This window comes from Mus caroli, chromosome 17 (assembly GCF_900094665.2).
Source record: "Mus caroli chromosome 17, CAROLI_EIJ_v1.1, whole genome shotgun sequence".
NCBI classification, from domain to species: domain Eukaryota; kingdom Metazoa; phylum Chordata; class Mammalia; order Rodentia; family Muridae; genus Mus; species Mus caroli.
The window spans coordinates 6,299,749-6,320,036 of NC_034586.1; the positions used below are offsets into that span (position 1 = coordinate 6,299,749).

At 42.8% G+C, this 20,288-nt stretch overlaps 1 protein-coding gene across 1 annotated transcript in view; it reads left to right on the top strand.

The window, feature by feature from the left end:
- Positions 1 to 20,288, top strand: part of Pacrg (parkin coregulated) — a 447,117-nt gene that overhangs the window by 231,606 nt on the left and 195,223 nt on the right. The window contains exon 3 of the mRNA XM_021186392.2: positions 18,370 to 18,541. Coding sequence (XP_021042051.1) covers positions 18,370 to 18,541 — 172 coding nt within the window. The remainder of the gene's footprint in view (positions 1 to 18,369; positions 18,542 to 20,288) is intronic.

Consider the following 20,288-nt stretch of genomic DNA (forward strand, 5'->3'; position numbering starts at 1 on the left):
GGGTTTTATACAAAGTAGAATGGTATGGATGTACCTTTATTCTTTTGTGGGTAGACTCCAGTTTCCAGCTTCATTTGTTGACTAGACTTTCTTTGTCCACTGCATGATTTTTATCTTCTGTGTCAAAAGTACGTAGCCATTGCATTGCTAGTTTATCTCCAGATCCTGTTCCTGTGTCATGTCACTTTGGTCTACCTATGAGTTTTAATGCCAGTACCAGGTTCTTTCTCTCTATCTCTCTGTCCATCTCTCTGTCTCTCTGTGTCCATCTCTCTGTCTCTCTGTCTCTGCTGTCTCTCTCCCTCTGTCTCTCCCTCTGTCTCTGTCTCTGTCTCTCTCTCTCTCTCTCTGTGTGTGTGTGTGTGTGTGTGTGTGTGTGTGTGTGTGTGTGTGTGTGTGTGTGTAGAGAATCAGAGGTTATAGCTCTGCAGTATGATTTGAGCTTAGGTATCATACCTCCAGCTGTGTCCTTACTACTTACAATTACTTAATTGCTGGGGCTACCCATGGTCTTTTGTGGTTCCATCTGAGTTTCTGAATTGTTTTCCTAGATCTGTAAAATATAACATCAAAACTTTGATAGGGATTATATTAAACCTGTAGGCTGATTCTGGTAGCATAGTCATTTTCACAGTATTAGTTCTGTTAAACTAGGAGCATTGAAGTTTTTCCCTGATCTGGTTTCTTCTTCTGTTTCCTTTTTCAGTATCTTGAAATTTTCATTGTAAAGATCTTTCACCTCTTTGGTTATGTGAATTTCCAGGCACATTTGAAAAGCTGTTTGAATGGGATATTTTCCTAATGTCTTTCTCTGGGAGTATAAGTACGCTGCAACTTTACTGTGTCTACTAGATCATGGGCTTTCTAGTAGTGTCTATAGTGTTCTTTAAATGTAAACTGTTTTAGACTTCTGGTGTGTTGTTTTAACTTGCCAAGGCAGTAATGAGTTTCAGCAGTTGTGGGGGCCTGTCCTGGCCAAGGGTAGTTGGGATGGCTTCTTGAATCCTCTCAGCCTTTTTCCTCACTTCTCTTGCTTGCTATCCACTGAAATCTTGGTGGCCTCTCCCAGCACCTGCTGTTCCTTTCTCCAAGGGCATGGGGTTTGTTGAATGCATTTGTATGACAGTGATACTTTGGTTGACATTAGTTCACCAAAATTCCAACTCAATTCTAAGGATAAAAAAGAAGAGGACATGTCTCTGAGAAAAAGAGAGAGGAAAAGGTCTCCCTTGTTCTGCTTTTGGGGGATGCATGTCTACTTGTGACTTGTGGAGTGCTTGCCACCTGTCTTAGGGTTTCTAGTGCTATGCTGAAACGCCATGATCAAAAGTGAGTAGGGAAGGAAAGGGTTAACTTGGCTAACACTTCCATGTCATAGTCCAACACTGAAGGGAATCAGGATAAGAACTCAATCCAGGGCAGGAACCTGGAGGCAGGAGCTGATGCAGAGGCCATGGAGGTATGTTGTTTATTAGCTTGCTCAGCCTGCTTTCTTATGGAACCCAGGACCACCAGCCCAGGCCTGACAGCACTCACAATGGCTGGACCCTCTCTCACCAATCACTAATTAAAAAGCCCTACAGCCCACTCTTAAAGTCATTTTCTTAATTGAGGTTCCCTTCACTCAGATGACTTTAGCTTGTGTCACATTGACATAAAAGTCTCAGGCACATAAACATTCTGTGGTCAGATGGGGAACCAGTTTATCCATTCTGTGTGGCACAGAGGACAGCTTGGCTGCTTGACTGTGGTGTTGAGTGCAATCAACAGACCAACCACAGAGCACTTGATTTCAAAGCTGTGTTTTTGAAAAAGCCCAATTCTTACAACGAAGGAGGTCTGTGTTGGCTACACTTCCAGAAGTAAATCGGGGCCAGCAGAGAAGAGCACGTAGAAAGGAGAAAGAGAAAGGAACGGGAGCTGTGTCAGTAATAGAAGCCAAGTCTGTGCGCAACTGGAAGGAAGATCAGCTCAAGTAAGATGGGTGAAACGAGGCTTTGCATTTATCACTTCCTTCGTACCCTTTCCTTCTCTGTGAAGTGAGAAAGTCTCGTTGGGCTATACGCTGCAGTGTTGCAGCAGCCGGCTAAGAGTGTGAGCATCTGCATTAGCCTGCACAAGCAAGGCCAAGCATACACATGGAAGCAACTGGTTTCCTATGAAGAGTGCCTTTCTGCACCCCGAGTCTATACAGTAAGTCACAGTGCTGAGTTCTGTATAGCTTCTGAGTGTTTCTGCAGTTGCTCAGAAAGCTGAAGATAGAGCCAACACATGACTCAGTTTAACCATTTCTTGATATTTAATCAAATACCTGATTCAAGTCAGTGCAGACTCTTGCATATCAGTTTTACACAGCACTCAAAGCTAAGCAATGAAACCAACCCAGGTGCCCATCAGTGGAAAGGGAATGTGGCTGTGTGTGCACTGGAATATTTTTCCAGTCATAAAGAATGAGGCTATGTTGTCTGCAGGAAAATGGGTGCAAATGGAAAGAATCATATTAAGTGACTTAAGTCAGTCTCAGAAACACAAATACTGTGTGTTTCCTCTCATCTGTGGGCCCTAAACGTTATAGATGCATAAATCACACCAATATGGAGGCCATGAACTTGATGTAAAGTTTTAGAGACGGGAGAGGTGAAAGGGGGAATGTTGGGTCATGGGGAGATAGACTCAAAGTGCATCCTATATGTACATGAAAGTGGCCTTACTAACCCTGCAGAATAAAAAGGCAAGAGAGAAAGAAAAAGTCTCCCTGTGACTGGGAGTCCTGACCCCATCCATGTGGTGTCTATGGAATGCTAGCTGTGCTGTGGGTCATAACACAGAGGCCACCATGAGGCAGAGCCTGACTGGCCTAATAATGGGGCCTTGTTTGGCACATTTCATGAAATGGAAGTACAGGAAACTAAATTAAATCAAAAGCCCCTTTCAGTTGAAAAAGAACAATGGGCCCAAGTAAGTTAGGATTGTTTAGAGGCCAATTCAATCACTCTCTGCCTTTGGGTGAGTCATTTCACCCGAACAGGATGTCAGTTCTCACTGGAGAGTCAAAGGGAGAGTGAAATGAAGGATTTTAAAGTCATACAAAATGACTTATTATCCCAGATGACCAGATCCAGAAAGTCTGAGACCAATGCTTGCTTAACACATTATTTTGAGGAAATTTCCAGGGATGGGCATAGAGTGGTGTTCCATAAAGAAGAGTGTCAATTAAAAGGCAGATTCATTAATTCATTCATCTGTTTTCATCTGGTCTGTATGACAGATCTTGAGCCATGATAATACTGGGTCAAATACAGACACAAAAGAAGACAGTTGTGAGTGTTGTATTAATTGTAAGTGTGCATGAGCATGTGGTGCGTGGTATGTGTGTGTGTCAGAGAGAGAGAGAGAGAGAGAGAGAGAGAGAGAGAGAGAGAGAGAGAGAGCGAGGAGACCCTTACTATCCTCTTGTTGCTCTGGAAAATTGTGTTTCCATCTAGAAAGTGGGAGGTGGGGGCAGGGAGCAATTCTTTCTCCTAAGGCTTCTCTTCCCGATCCCTTCCATCCCTGTCTCTCACTTGGTGTCACCAAGTATGGGCAGTTCAGCTGGCCTCCATGGAATGGAGTGTGTGGGTTCAATTCTGTCTTGCCATCTTTTCTTTCTCCTATAACCTTCAGATGGCTTAGTAGGTTATCTCATCTGGGGCTTAGACAGGGCCTCCATCCTTGTGTTCATAGTGAAAGTTCTCATGGTTGTAGCTGGTCCTCCATCCTTTCCTTTGTAACTCAAGATATCTAATGATGTTACTGAAGCTTGGCTGCAGGCTGTCTCCATAGCCCAGCTCACACCAGTGCTGATGACTTAACAATGTGGCACATTGTCCCTGACTTGGCATGATCGCCACCAGTTTCTGCTGTAGCTTGGAACTTTCTTGGCCCATATCCTGAAAAATAAACTACCGTAGCCAATTGCTGCCCTCTGCCAGCACATACTCTGGACCTCCAGGTTTTCTTCAGTCTCCCCATCTGCATCACACTTGTGTCTGTCCAGATGCATGTGCATACATGAGACATGCACATGTGAGCAGCCTCCAACCCATGTGCAGCATCTGGGGAGCATGATGCTGGCCATTGACTTCCATCCTCTCTCCTAATCCTACAGAGCCCCTTGTGTCTGGGAGTCACTACTCCCGCTCCCCTGCTCCAGCTACAAAGACAACAAGAGGCTTGATTCCTATTGGGATCTAGGTAAATATTTGACTACACATTCATTAATTGCTCATGCAATTAAAATGTGTCTAATGCTATTACAATAAGGTGTCAATAATGAGGATGAACACGTGCTGGCCAGTGCTTAGAGGTTTACATGAATGAGCCAATTGTGTTATTTACCAAAGGTGGCTGAAGTGTGTACTAGTAACATCCCCACTTGCATGAGGAACCCAAACATGGCTTGCCCAAGGTCATTTAGCTAACTTGCTGCTGAGACACCTATACTCTGAACTACTGTGATGTATAAAAATTCACAAGGGATAGATAAAAGTGGGGAAGCATTCTAGGATTCTGGAGCATTTTCAGCAAAGAGTGGCCTATCCGTGGCAACTGGAACTTTGGACATAGAGGGCAATGTTGCAGTAAGGCTGGAAGGGGAACTGGTGGACAGAGCCTGGGTGGTCCAGGGTTTAGGCACCACCCTTGTACACAGCTGTGGTCCATGGTGTTTTTAGAAGAGAATCTGGACCATACCCTGGAGAATGACAGAGAGGACTGAACCTGTTGAGGTCATTTGAGAATCTGATGATTTGGCCATTTGCCAAGTGCAAGGTAGCTTAGAATGTAAGCTTGTACCATAAACCATGGGACTTTACCTACACAGATGTGTTCCTTCTCTATGGGCTGGAGAAGTATCCACTGTGTCTGGGGCATGCTCTGTATACCCAGAGACTAAGAGGCAGACAGAGAAAATACAGCATCCTCCTCCAAGCTCTGGGGGGTATGTGTTTCCAGTACTCCCAACTTCTGTACTCATCCTATTTCCCCATGTGCTGTTGGAGTACAAACCCAAAACATCTGGATAACATGATTATAATACTGTGCCATAAAGGCACCCTGGGAGTGTGGCCATTGTTAAGCTCTGAAAGCAGAAGTACCACTAGAGAGATAATTTGTTTTCTTTTTTAAAAATTAGCAAACTCCCTTGTTAAGAAGTGTGACACCCATTAACATTGTATGTTATTATTTAATCATTTTAGAACATATCTCTAGTCTTTTATGAACATGAACCTGTTTGTACTCCAAATAAATTTTATAAAGTGCTTTATTAAAGTAAAGATGGAACTTTCTGCATTTCATTCTTATTCCTTAGATTTCTGGTTATCCCATGAAAACTCCCAAGAATGGTATACTAGTCTGAAGGAGTGTTTTGACCTGCTTCAAAGTCCCCCATGCACAGTCAGGCACTAGGTTCTGCCTGCTTTACTCCGTGAGCTCTTTGGCTTCATCTCTCTGGGCTTCACAAGTGATATCTACCCTTTAGTGGCTGTCAACTGCAGGGCAGGGGCAACATCAGAACAGTCTAAGAAAGCATTGGCCCATTGGAAAGAGGATTTGTTCCTTGAGCGATCAGGTTTGTCAGAATGTGTTGAATATGGAAAAGTTAACTGAAGGGTTCCATTGAGGAAGCTGGCTGGCTAGTTTTACATCAGCTTGAGGGGAAGGACCCCAATTAAGAAAAATTCTCCATAAGATTAAACTGTAGGCAAGCCTGTAGGGCATTTTCTTAATTAGTGATCTATGAGGGAGGGCCCAGGCCACTGTGGCTGGTGGCACTCCTGGGCTGATGCTCCTGGGTTCTATAAGAAAGCAGACTAAGCAAGCCAGCCAGTAGGCAGCACCCTCCATGACTTCTGCATCAGCTCCTGTTTCCAGGCTCTAGCCCTGCTTGAGTTCTGTCTTGACTTCCTTCAATGATGAACCGAGCTGTGGAGGAAGAGGCCAAGTCAACCCTTTCCTCCCCAACTTGCTTTTGGTCATGGCATTTCATCAAATCAGTGGAACTGCTAAGACAGGAGCAGTAAGGCACATAGTGAAAAAGCAGTACACAGTTCTCTGTGGTCACTTCCATAGCTTTTACTTCTCTATGCCTTCTGTTAGCCAGGTAGACATCTCAGCATTCATCCAATTTAAGTCTCAGCAGTCCCTGTGAGGCAAGTGCTATCATTGCTCTATTTTACAGATGGGGGAGCTGAGACATGGAGAGATTAGTGAGCTCGAGTGTGCTGATAAACAGAGAGGAGCCCAGAGCTGGTGCCCTTCCTACCTTGTATGCAGATTTCATTTCTGAGGACCTGTTGCTCCCTCCCATCAGCAACTTGCCAGACACAGCCACAATAGCTGGCATGCTCTTTGTAATTGTCTGTACATCCTCCAACAAGCTTTAACAATGGCTCTGCCATCTCTGTCGTCTTTTTGAGCTGTCCCATGCAGAAAGGGACCCATCAAGTTCAAGAGTTTGATGCTCTTTGAGCTTTGAGAGGAAGACACAGGTAATCTACTTGGTCTCACAAGATACAAGCACCCACCGCGCCATCTGAAAACACCAAAACGTGCCTTCTTGCTAGAAAGAAGGTGGAACATTAATTGGTAGATTTGTGAAAATATTCTCAACAACAGGGTCTTCTCAGAGCTCTCATCTGGCTGTGCCCATCCACACCTGCTGGTGTTGCATGGGACATGCCCAAGAGTACAGAGGGCAGCACTCAGAGACCTGGAGATTCCTAGTCTGTCTTTGGACCTGGTAGCATCACAGTGGTTGGGAGAAAGGAATGGGGGTCTGATGATAGTCCCTCCCCATGTCATGGCTCAGATTTCTCCAGAAATATTTCTAGTACCAAGACTTAATGCTTCTTTCCCTCTGGGGTAGGTAGCTGACTGTATACTCAGCCAGATTTTCCTGGTTTTAGTAATTTCCTTCCTCTGTGGTACATAGCCAAACTTCCAACCCATAGTTGTCCTTCAGGACAAGATCACAAACAGTCAGCCTACGTGGTGCATTCCTCTTTAGATGTCGGTTTGACCACCTTGTCTTCTGGGTGAAGAGATTTTTTTCAGGGTTCTCTCCTTGTGCCCCTCTGACTACCATGACCTTCACACACAGGGTCTGCTGTCTGCCATGCTAGTTCTGTGTGTGACTTGTAAATCTTTGGTGGTGTCTACCCAGTCTCATCCTAAACCTCAGGGTGAGCACATGACCTATGACTCCAGTCCCTGTGCAACTCCCGATTCTGACAGTCAGTGTCTTGTTGTCTGTCCCAAGTTTTAAGGCATGACTGTCATATGTATACCACCCTGTCCTCAGTTCTCTATGCCTAGTTAATCACGTAACCCTGTTTAGCATTTCTCTATTTCTCCCGTAGATTGATGATAGGTAGGTAGGTAGGGATAGATAGATAGATAGTAGATAGATATAGATAGATAGATATACATACACATACATACATACAAACATAGATACATACATACATACATACATACACAGGCACAGATAGATAGATAGACAAACAGATATGTACCTATGTACATACATTCATACATACATAGACAGACAGACAGACAGATGATAGATAGACAGATAAATAGATCCTTTCTCTGTCTTTTCTTTCTTATTTTGTGTCAGAGGTCATGACCATGAGTCAGGCCCCTGTGGCTTCACATTTGAGCTTCCATTGTGAGTTATGTGTTGATTCCTCAGTCTCAGACATTCACCCCTGATCTTTATACAATCACCACTGGGTCACTATTAATCACACATGTATTACATCATCTCTAACCTTCTTTAAAATGTCTAGTCCAGTGTCCACCTGACACAGAGGCTCCTCTGCCTCTGCAGAACTACCTGACCAGTCACCACAACCCAGGTCACGTCAGCCCAAACCAGACACTGCCTTCCAAAGAAGCTATGGCTGCCTTCCACCTGGCCTTCCTCAGGGGCGCTTTCCCTGAACACTAACCATCTCTCTCATTTTCGAGTCTTGCCACAGCCCTCCACCTGATGACACATTCTCCCATTCACTCCATCCCGTAGTTATTCCTCCTTTCTCTTGATCAGGCCTCTTCCTAAGCATCCTTGATCACTCCACTCCGGCATCTAACCATGTGCAAGATTACCTGCTGTGATTGCTTTATTTTTAATTTTTGCTTTAGCTTACTGACTAGGAAATATAAGAAATCTTGAGGAAAAATAGCATAAATAAGTTATAACCAACCTCTCTCAGATACATGCACAGTATGCTGAGTGGAAGAGACAGAGCCCCCGCCCCCTATGCTTGGTCCTTCTTGACATTGCCTTGATGGGTGTATTGAGATCAACTGTACTGCATTCAAGGACAGTTGTTAAATGCTGACATGTTCTACAATTAATACCAGTGACAGGAGCCACAAAGAGTGACTTCCTGCCAGTTCCTGCAATTCTGCTGAGAAGTTCCAGGCCTGCCACACATTTCCTGTTTTGTTTTATGAACATGTGCTACCCCCAGATACAGCCTCACCCCCACACCTCTCCAAAGTGTGGTGTCCTTAGCATTGTTCAGAATTGTGATAAAGGGAAGAAAACCGTTTCACACTGTATTTTTATACACACTTCACCTCTTTCTATTTCTCGTTAGTTAAAGTAAATGCTGCTTTTAAGTTTTTAAATTGTTTCTCCCTTTAACTTTTTGGCAAGTGATGGAGAGTGGGAATGTGCAAAGCTACAAAACATAGGACTCTTTCTTATTTATTACCCATGAAAGTATCATTCATTGACTGCTACAGTTACGAACATAAAATTTCTCGATAATAAAGGTTAAGTGTGAATAAATTCGAGATCTGCTTACAACTGACCTTTAACTGTCTTGGTAGCATTTCTGACAGAAACTTAAAATAAGGTTATTGTACAAAGTAATTTGATTTTCTCCTCCACGTCTAGATTTGTGACTTCATAATTAATATCCTCTCCCTAGACAGAGTCATTGGTATTTATATAAAACAGTGGCCATTCAGACAATGAGGGATTGCCACAGAGTATCATTTTTGTAAGTTTCCATCTATCTATGAGCCTGACCAATGTGTCCATTGATCCCCTAAAAATATTTCCTGCCTTGCATCTATACTTACCAATAATTAATTAATTTTCTCCATAAAGCCTTATATACCAAGTGTTAGTTTTATTTCTTGGTGGACTCATTTTATTCGATTGTGAACTTCTGAAAAAGCATTTTCTCAGTATGTTTTAGCACATATGGGGATGAATGCTGTTCTTTTTGGTCCATCGATTCCCAGTCAGCCAATTCCCAGTCAACTCAAAGTTCCTTTGCTGGGTAGACGTGTTTGTAAAGTCCACCAATGTGCTTCATAGACAGTCACTAAGCCTCACTCGGAACAATTTCCTTTCTCTCTTGCATACTGTCGGGATCATTTTCTCTTGTCTGTAATGTTAGCAGGACCTCCTCGACAACAACACTGAAGGAAGTGATGCCTTCAAAGCTTCACCATAGAGTGCCATGCTTTCTGGTGCATCTTCCCTCAGACTCAGCCTATGCCTGTAATCCTGAAGTGTCCAACACTTCGCCTGGCAGGCCCTGCTTTTGCGTATACTCTTAGAGTCTGGATTTCATGAGGTTCGGGTATCTCCAAGTGACTGCAGCTTTGAGCCGGGCCTCGGATGCTGCTTTCTGTGGCTGTCTTGATTCTCCTTTCCTTACAAGACATCTTTGCAAGGGACATTATTCTTTTCTTTAGAAGTTACATAATTTCATTGTGATTCGATGCCTAAATTTTTTTCTGTAGTGATTTTCTTGTTGATTTATGAGTAATTAAAACAAATTTCTAAATTTGTAAATTTCTAAATCTGTGAGGATTAGAAAAAGTCTGGCTTTTGCCTTACTAAGTATTTTTGTTTAATTTTCTTTAAAATAAATATGACAACCAGGATAGATATTTTAGGGTCCCTTGAGACTCCTTTTATGGCTTAGTATGTTTTTAGCTTTCAAAAATATTTGGAATATATTTTCAAAGAATGCATTTTATGTTGTTGTCAAATTAAAGTTCTATGTGGAGCCACAAAGTGGAACTGATGTCTCAAATGTATTTTGAAGTTTTATATTTTAAAAAGTTAAGAAGAAAACTATGGTAACAATAAAAGTGTGTGACTATACAGCCAACAAGATATTAACAGCTATTGGCCAGTTGCCATAATTAAATAAAGCGGTTGCAGATTTGTGAATCGTAGCCAGGTCAAGGAAAGAAAAGAAAGCCAGGTAGAACTCGGCTGTAAAAGTTGAATTTCTCTAAGTGGACTAGACAGCTGGGTACCGGCTGAAAATGAACCACAGCAGAAACGTCACAAATACATTAATGATTCAAATGGAAAGGAAACATGGAAGTACTGGGATGTCTTCTAATTGGCTGTATTCTTCTATGGCACAAAATTGAAGAAAAACCTTTCTAATAATAATTCAAACATCAGAACCCATAAAAAAATGGCATTTCCAGCGGCATAACAATGGCTGCATTAGCAAAAGAAAAAAACGACATGTCCCTTCCACATACAAATGACTGTGCCCCGCCCCAAATAAAAGACCTGAGAAAGAAAACCAATGATTCATAGTGAAAAATGGCATAGCATATGAAATTATAATTCACAGGAGAGAGTGTACAAATGGCTTTCAAAACTGCCTTTGAAAGCTGGTTTTGTGCACAGAAAGAGAAATGGCAGTTAAAGCCACACTGAAATACCATTTACCTCTAATATTGTTAAGAATCAACCTCTGGTAGCATGCCTTCTGGATAAACAATAGGAACACAGGCACTGGTTTGTTGCTTATGGGGCTACAACTTGATACCATCTCTGTGTCACACTGCCTGGCAAAACCTGTCAAAATGGAGTGTGAATTTGGGCATATGTGTGTGTTTGTGTGAGTGTGTATATGGTATGTGTATGCCATTTATAACAGCATATATATATATATATATATATATATACACATATGTCAAAATATATAAACTGTCATATATGTATGTGTGTATATATATATACATATATATGCTGTCAAAAATATAGACTGTCATATATATGTCACATTTGTCTCTCTATATATATATATGTATACGTGTATGTGTGTGTGTATATATATACATATATATATGTATATATATATATATATGTATATATATTCTGATAAAGTAATCCCTCCTTGAATGTGTCCATGATAAACTAATGTACAACAAGGATACAGTTTCCTCTGGTGACAGCCTGTCTTCTGAGAACAGGCTTGCCCCACTTGGCTTACCTTGCTTATGTGTTTAGCTGTCTCTTACATGTTCTCCTCACTACTGTCTGTTCCCAGGCAGAACTGTTTAACCAGCCTCTCATTGGGTTTCTAGAGCTTGGTTGATTCCCTTTTCTCCACCCCATTCTCCTGGAAGCTGATCTGTTTCCATTTTTCAGGAGATCTTTGCATTTCAATATGATTATCTGATGCAAAGGTCACTGCTGCCAGGACTGGCTGTGGCTTGGTTTCACTCCTTGCTGCCCCACGTCAGGGCTCCACTTTTTTCATGATTTCTGAAAGGTGTATAGCCTGTGCTTACTCTCTCTTGCCAACTTCTCCACAGTATATTTATTATATCTTCTTTGTCCTGTTTTCGGTCAACCTTTAAAAAAAAAATCCTTTGATGAGCCATAGGTTAGGCAAATGTCCCCTCAGTGCTGGTTGCATGCACTGAATTACTCCTTGTTTTTGGTAGTAAACCCACCACTGGGTTGCGCTGTGGCAGACGGGCTTTTGTTCTCCCAGAAGGAAGGTCCAAGGGTTTTGCCAGCTCTTGGCTTATGTGACATCAGCCTTAATTTTGATCCTCTGTATACTGTCAGTTGTCTCTAGTTGCTTTCAAATCTTTGAATGTTTTAGGGTTTTTCTTTATCTTCATCTTTCATCTGAACACATGAATACATCTTTAATTGCAAACGCTACTCGGCCATTATTTCTTTGGAAATGGCTTTTCCTATCTACCTGCTGCTGGGCAGCTTGAGTGCCAGCACTGATCTTTCAACCTTGTTTGAGGTTGGGTGTCTTGTAATTCACGCCTGCCTATGCCTGCCAGGTGAGCTGCCCTTTGAGCTTCCAGGGGTCCTGTTTCCATCCCCCAGATCCCTGTAGGGGTGATAGCATGTGTGGTTTTACATGGGTTCTTGGCATCTGAACACAGGTCTTTATACACTTGTTGCTAGCACTTCATCCACTGAGCTGTCCCCTCTCATCAGTTTTAAAGCATTTTTGAAGCTTCCCTTTTCAGATCTCCCCTTCTTATTTCAAGCTGCCCACCCCGGAGCTCACCCCCCATGCCCCAAAATCTGGTGAATAGTTGGGGTCAGTCTGTCACTAGTGATTGGTAGAAATTTGACAGTGGGTACATCTGACCACAGAAGCTGCACTTTCTGGGTGACTGCTTCTTGTCCCCCACACTATGTAAGTGCTAATGGTCTTTGGTTTGTCTTGTGTCTGGGCTCTGTGAATGTCATTGCCATTATCCGTGACTTACCTTCCTGCCTTTATATCCTGTGAGCTTTCATTTTTCTGAGACTTTCTCCACTGAGAGTTTCTCATCAAGTTATCGGCTACTACAGATAAAAGAAAGACACCTTCTTGTCTCCATGCCACAAGTGAAGCAACCATCACGTTCCCTGGTCGCATGGGCATTCTTGCTCAATTCCCTTCTCTTGTCATGATCTCAGCCTGAGTTTGATCCCTCCGGAGGTAGCCTGTCACCACCCAGAGCCTTCCACTTACCTCCGTGATGGGATTTCCTCCCCATCTCCAGGGTCTGAGGATTTCCAGAACTCAGCTCGTTTCTTAGCCTATGTTACTAGCACATTCTGTTTCGTGTTTTAGATTTTTTTGGCAGTTTATGGTTTATCTCAGTCTTGGCTGCCATCTTCCTGCCGCCAGCTCCTTTTCTATGCTAGAGAGTTCTTTTCACGTTAAAAACTTTCTAGTGTCAAACGATATACATACAATATTACATGTTTTGTTGCACATTTAATATAGCTAAAACAGAGTGGCTGAAACAGTTTTTAAGTTATTCACTAGGACTATATCTATGCAAATTTGAAGATAGGACCCATATCCCATATATGTGGACTGATTTGTACCTATCATCTCAGACAGTGCCTGACTCTCGCAGCATTCGCAAGGCTTCCTACAAGTCAGTGGCTGCTTCTGGGTGTTTTGGAACTGCCCTTGTGAGTACATGAGTCTGTAAAACATTCAAAGATGTTATGCCTCTGTACATCAGTTTATAACCTAAGCAGTGTCTTCAGGAATTATTGCATGGGTTATGAAAGCAGATATTTTCTGTATTTCATTGGCTGATTGATGCAACCATGCAAAAAAAATGTAATGATCTCTGGTTGGAATGTTCCAGAAGTTGTTAAATGCACTGTGCATTTTACCATTCAGCATGACACTGTAGCCTGGCACATTTGTTCAGGGAATAAAACACAATAAGGGAGGTATTGCTCTTAGCCATAGGTCACTGGAAAACCAAGAGACCCAGCAATGTAAGCACTGTGATCCTTACAAAGTCTCTATAAGTTCAAAAGAAGAGTCTGTGTGTAAGAACACTTTCATCTCTGGGGTTAATTCCAAAGTGCTGCTAACCGATGTGGCACCTATATCCAACACAGCCCATGTCTATGTTCAAGACCAAAGAATTTCTTCTGCTTCTGGATTTCATAGACTTTAATTAAAAATTACCAAATTTCAAGCTATCATTTGTGGAGATTCTTGAAGAATATACATTATATTAAGCATTAAACTAGTCACCTTATAATCAGAAAACTACACAACTAGAACAATAAAAAAAAAAAAAACTATGTTTAAAACTAAATGAACCAAGAATAGAAATTTAGATGCACTCTACAGCAGAGCGTCATGGCTTTGCCCACCACCACATCTGGTTTTGCCCACCACCACACCTGATTTTTTTGTGTTCTATTGAGGACTTCATTATGCTTGACAGTTACCATCTCCACACCCCTAAGTGCCTGTTTTGAGTACCTAGCCACTAGTATTTTGTTCTGACAACCTGATATATAGCAATAGGCATCCAAGGAAAGAGTCTTCTGGGGAGGGAGGGGGGTGACTGAGTCTCCAGAGCACTGCACATATGGGAGAGGGAAGTGTGATATAAATGTACCCACGGTACAGGTCAGGGAGACCCTGTGGGACTTTGATCAGGAGCAGTGGAAGTCTGGCCCCCAAAGGAATGAGAAGGACTCAGCATTTGGGGTGTGGTGAAGGAGGCCCAGGGGAGGGGTAAGTTCCTGGGGCTGCCTGTATTGTACTAATGTGATCAGAGAGGGATAAGAGGATTAGATAAAAGGTATCACTGGCGTCCTTGATCAAAGAAATCAGGGAATAAGTGGGAAAGTGGGTAAAGAGAGAGCGAAAGTAGAGGATTCTTTTGAAATACTTTACTGTGGAAACGGTCCTATTGCTCCTAGGAGAAATTGAAGGGAAAAGGAAATGGGAGAGGGAGGCATAGGAAGGAAGGAGAGATGGAAGGAGGGAGGGAGGGAGGGAGAGGACAAAAAGAAGTCAAAGGTCAGATAAAGTATTATTAAACCCCATGTGTTTTCACATGGTGTGCATGAAGCTCTCTGTGCTAAGTGGACACCAATAGGACCTACCAAGGCCTAGGAAAATTCAATAACAGAAGACAATATTACCCTCCTAATGTGGGCCCCCAGAAGACATGCAAGCAGAAAGTTACATTCGGATGATGTCACCTTGTATCTAACGGACAGTCCCAACAACACTTAAAGAAGCTTGTGTTGTCAACAGGCAATGGCGAGTTGTCACAGAAGCAGAAGTGCACTGATGGCCAATGTTCCAGGTAACAAACAGGCCATGGAGAGAACTCTTCAGTGACAAAGCATGGCTATGGTCAGTGACAAGGGATGGCCCCATCTTTGTCAATCTCATCACCCAGGCTTTCATCATATTTTCCTGTCTTCAACTGCTCCCTCTTTTCTATCTTACATTATGAATTTCCTTTACACCACTTTTGAAAACAGAGTCATGTGAATGGTCAATGCCTGTCAGTTAAATAAACACTGTACCATGGAAGAAGGAAAGCAAATCCTGCCATAAGTCTCAAAACTTATAAATCAGAGAGCAGAAGGGAAGAAGGGAGAGGAGGACACACTTGAAGCAGGTCTATTATAGTGATGTTCATAATAGTCCTCATCTGACTACACTGGTAATGACAAAGAATAGCAGGACACAGGGCAAGGGACAATTCCCCAGGTTACAGCAGTGCAGACCCTCAATGTATCCAACAACAGAGCCTGAGGGCAGCACAGCATCTCCCACCCAGGTGGCTCAGGCTTGAGTCACCATTTACTGGATGAAGATGGCCGACCTAAGAAGAGGTGATTAAACACCCTGGGCCTCAGGTTTCCCTCTATTGACAATTAGAACACTAGTTAAACCTGTTAATGCTGTTGTGTTAAAGACACCAGTGCAGTGTTGCTAGTACCCAGGATCATGAACTCTGCTGTCTCTGTGAGTCATAGTATTTCTGCCTCCAATCACAGGAACCAAAAGCAGAATCCAATAAAAAAACAATTTGGCATGTCAGTGATCTTGTTAAATGTTTAACTTCTCTCTCCCCCATACTTCTAAGAACACCCGAAAAAGGAAGAGATAGATACATTCAAGAATTTAAACAACAATGGAGTACTACTCGGCTATTAAAAAGAATGAATTTATGAAATTCCTAGGCAAATGGTTGGACCTGGAGGGCATCATCCTGAGTGAGGTAACACAATCACAAAAGAACTCAANNGATATGTNCTCACTGATAAGTGGATATTAGCCCAGAAACTTAGACTACCCAAGATATAAGATACAATTTGCTAAACGCATGAAACTCAAGAAGAACGAAGACCAAAGTGTGGACACTTTGCCCCTTCTTAGAATTGGGAACAAAATACCCATGGAAGGAGTTACAGAGACAAAGTTTGGAGCTGAGACAAAAGGATGGACCATCTAGAGACTGCCATATCCGGGGATCCATCCCATAATTAGCTTCCAAACACTGACACCATTGCATACACTAGCAAGATTTTGCTGAAAGGACCCTAATATAGCTGTCTCTTGTGAGACTACGCCGGGGTCTAGCAAACACAGAAGTGGATGCTCACAGTCAGCTATTGGATGGATCACAGGGCCCCCAATGGAGGAGCTAGAGAAAGGACCCAAGGAGCTAAAGGGATCTGCAACCCTATAGGTGGAACAACAATATGAAATAACCAGTACACCGGAGCTCTTGTCTCTAGCTGCATATGTATCAAAAGATGGCCTAGTCGGCCATCACTGGAAAGAGAGGCCCATTGATCATGCAAACTTTATATGCCCCAGTACGGGGGAACACCAGGGCCAAAAAGTGGGAGTGGGTGGGTAGGGGATGGGGGGAGAGGAGGGGGGACTTTTGGGATAGCATTGGAAATGTAAATGAGGAAAATACCTAATAAAAAATATATGTAAAAAAAATTTAAACAAGCAGTTCTGTCTTCAACATCATTGGAAAAACACCCAACATAAATAAAACACAATCTACCAAATAAAACTGTGGAATAGAAAAATATAGGAAAAATAAAACCAGTAACCATAAAAATGATAGATGTTAAGTCAGGATAACTGTACCTATAAATAAGTTAACATGTGAAAATACAGTTTGAGATCATATTAAAATTCAGAATTTTATAATTATATAGGACACATGTAAAAGTACTATGTGCTAAAGAGGAAAGCATGCAAAATATAAGTTTCAGTAACAAAGAATAGCTGTGGTCAGTGACATGAAATTTTTGTATTTTTATATATCCTTAAAATATAAGTAAATGTAGTACAAGAGTCACTGACTCTGAATCAGGTAACAAAGTAAATTTATAAATAACATTGTACCATTTGTATCCAAGTGATACAGCAGTAATTTCCCCACAGTGTGCAACATACCACTCAAGAAACACCTTTTTCCATGCAGAGATTCTTGAAAACATTAGTACTCAGCAGCTATCCCATAATACTTTTCCTGGAGTCAAGTAAGTTTTGTAAATTGACAAGGAATGTAAAGTACACCCAAGATTTGTATCTACCTGCATTTGTGATTGGCTTGGAGAACCATAGACATAGATTCAGGTTCTCCCAGACTCACAGTAAAACCTGAAGAAAATGTGCTGTTAGCTACTGGTTTCCCACATCCTGGAGGTAGCAGACATGTATTGTGGTAGAGTTCAAAAAGCTGAGAGAGAAAGTATCCTATTAATGAGATGGGCGTTCCTCAAGGGTCACATAATTAGACGATCATAGGAAACTGGGTACATATAGACTTGGAAACAAGGAAATCCACAAGTACTGGGACAGCCACCGTGGTTGTGCAGAGTGCATGAGTTTGTCTGTGCTAAGTTGCTATCAGATCACCACCTTGCTAGTCATCACTGCCAAGTCAGGCTGGCTTCTCTACACAGTGGAGAGCTAGGCAGAAACCACCTTCTTCCATATGCATGATCCCCCCTTCCCCTTCTGAGTTCTCTGCCCTAGAATTTAGTCTTCATCCCCCATACCCACGGTGCTGGAGTTGTCACAAGGGCCTGGCTGGAAGCCATGCCGTGATGTTGGGGATGAGGGATGCAGCAGTGGACACAGACACATCTCTGCTCCTCAAGAAGCAGCCAAGGGGAGACTAGTTTGTGTGCTGAAAGATCCATTAAGGATCGGGGTTCCCTTGTTGTCTTGGAGGCACCAGCATTAGACTGTCACCCATGTTCCAGGAAACATATGACTGTAATTGTCTGATTGGCCAGCTACAGTATAATAAATTCATAGATAGCCCCTACTAGGTTCTTAATAGAAACATGCCTACCAATGCCAACTGCTTCAGGCTTTCTTTCATTTTGTTCTTACCCATGTGTTTTCAATGTTCCTATATTGAATCCTGATCTGAAGTTCAAGATCAAACCTGGCCCAGATGGTAAGCAAACAAACAAACAAAATATCCTAACAAAATCAACAATTTACTAATATGCCCGCAGTGCAGGTGATGTGTGACCAAGACACTTGACTGTGAGATTTGAAGATTGAGAATGTGCCCACTTTACTCAGAGATCAAAGGCATCCGTCACACCTTCGGGTGACTAAGCACCAGGGTCAGTCACACCTATTTGAAGGGCTGAGGCATCTTCCACCACCACCACCCACAGCAGGGGCCAGCACTGCACACTGCCCTACACAGCCTGCCGCACAGTTGTTTTCACAAGCTGTTTCTCCTCTCTCCTTACAGGTTGAGATTGAGAAGTTGGACTACCATCATTACCTGCCTCTGTTTTTTGATGGGCTCTGTGAAATGACGTTTCCCTATGAGTTTTTTGCTCGGCAAGGAATCCACGACATGCTGGAACACGGAGGGAACAAGATTCTACCTGTCATTCCTCAGCTCATTATCCCAATAAAAAGTAAGTGAACAGGTGAAAAAAAAAAAAAAAGCTCCTGTCTGCGTCTCGCAGCGCCGCATTTGACAACTTGCTAATTAAGCAGTAAAACAAAACAGACCAAGATGATCCCAAGGCTTTGTGGGGATTTTTATAAATTGACTTACGAGGTCAGACAGCTGAAATCTCAGGAAATATTTCTCATCACTAATACTACACCATGACTTAAACACAAACAAACCAGACCAGTGAGAGCCATACTCATTTGCGATACAACATGGTCCTGACAGTGTTCAGATTCTGACCTGTCCATTCAGAGGTAAAGTGTGTGACCTTTTAGACATTCTGCAGCCAAACTCCAACTAAATGGCACCTCTAAATAGCACCTTAAAAACTGAAGTCAAGTAGAAATACAGTTTTGTTTTGTTTTGTTTTGTTTTTGGAATATCTATGAGATAATAAGTCATAAGTAGGAGGGAAGGGAAGGGGAATCTGGGACACAGAAAACAGTTTCTTAGCACGAGGAATCTTTACCCTATAGTGGATTCCTCCAGGAGACAAAGGCCAGGAGTGTTTCTGGTTATAAGGCAAAGATAGGCCTCCTTCCTACCCTTTGCTCAGGCGTGACTGTCTCTAGCTTGCCTAAGAGCAGCCTCTTCTATAGTTTTCTGAAGTTGTCCTGTGAGTTCTCCAGGCACCAAACTAGGTTGTTGGGGTTTTTTTTTTTGGAGGGGGGGTTGTTGTTGTTGTTTGGGGGAGGGGCAGGGGTTGGTTGGTTTGGTTTGGTTTGGTTTTAGTTTTGCATCTGATCTTCTTACCTTCTGTGGAGCTAGTAACAGAATCACCACAGGCCAGCCTGGTGTTCATTATCAACACTTGGAGAGGAGAATCAGTCCTGACTCCTTACCAGTTACCACCACACCCAGTGTGGCTTGCTATAGCTTTTACTGTCACCTCTGATTAAAATCAGAAGGTCTGAGCCTCTAAAACTGCCACAAGGGATGAAGTTCTGCCATTTCCACACCGTGAACAACCTAGGCATTGCTACCTCCCAACTTTGGACCCAGCTTCCCCATGGCTTGCACAGCATAGCTGGGACCTTGCCTCCTCTCCCTCCCTCATGTGCTGTGTCACCTCCTATCCTGGCCAACTGCTTCCCAAAGACTGGAAGGCTCTTTCTTGGGCTTTTAGAGTTTTGGGACCCACCTTAGTTGTCTTGGGTGTGACCAAAACAAAGACAAATGAGTTTAGCACTGGGTCAGAGCCTGGGTCTCCCACCTTTCACTGATTTGAAGTAAGTAAGCCTTATAAAGATTTGAAATGCCAGCATTTGGCTCCCATCACTCTTCCCAGAGTCAGCTCTGGAACTTTCTTTGCTAGCTTTGAACTCTTGGAGAATTCACACTTCTACCAAAGAAGGGTCAGAGTGACCTCATGTGACAAGGAAAAGTCCTTCAAATGGGCCCTGAGTAGCCAGCTGCAGCCCTTCCCTCACCTATCAGCCACCTGCAGCCATCCTTACAATGCCTTCAGGAACAAGACAGGGTTGAGCTCACTCAACCCCTCTCTGCTTGTGGTTTGCTCTCTCCACGGGGTTTCTTGACTTACAGATGTTCACTTCTAGTTGAAATCCGTTTCTTAATGGATGAGAGCAAGTTTCACAAATAAACAAAACCGGCTTCTGCTCCAGTCCAATCGCGCGGGACCTGAGACTGCTTTGGTTGGGGAGGCAGAAAACCGGCCTGAGTAGGGCCACAAGCCTCTTCAGGTC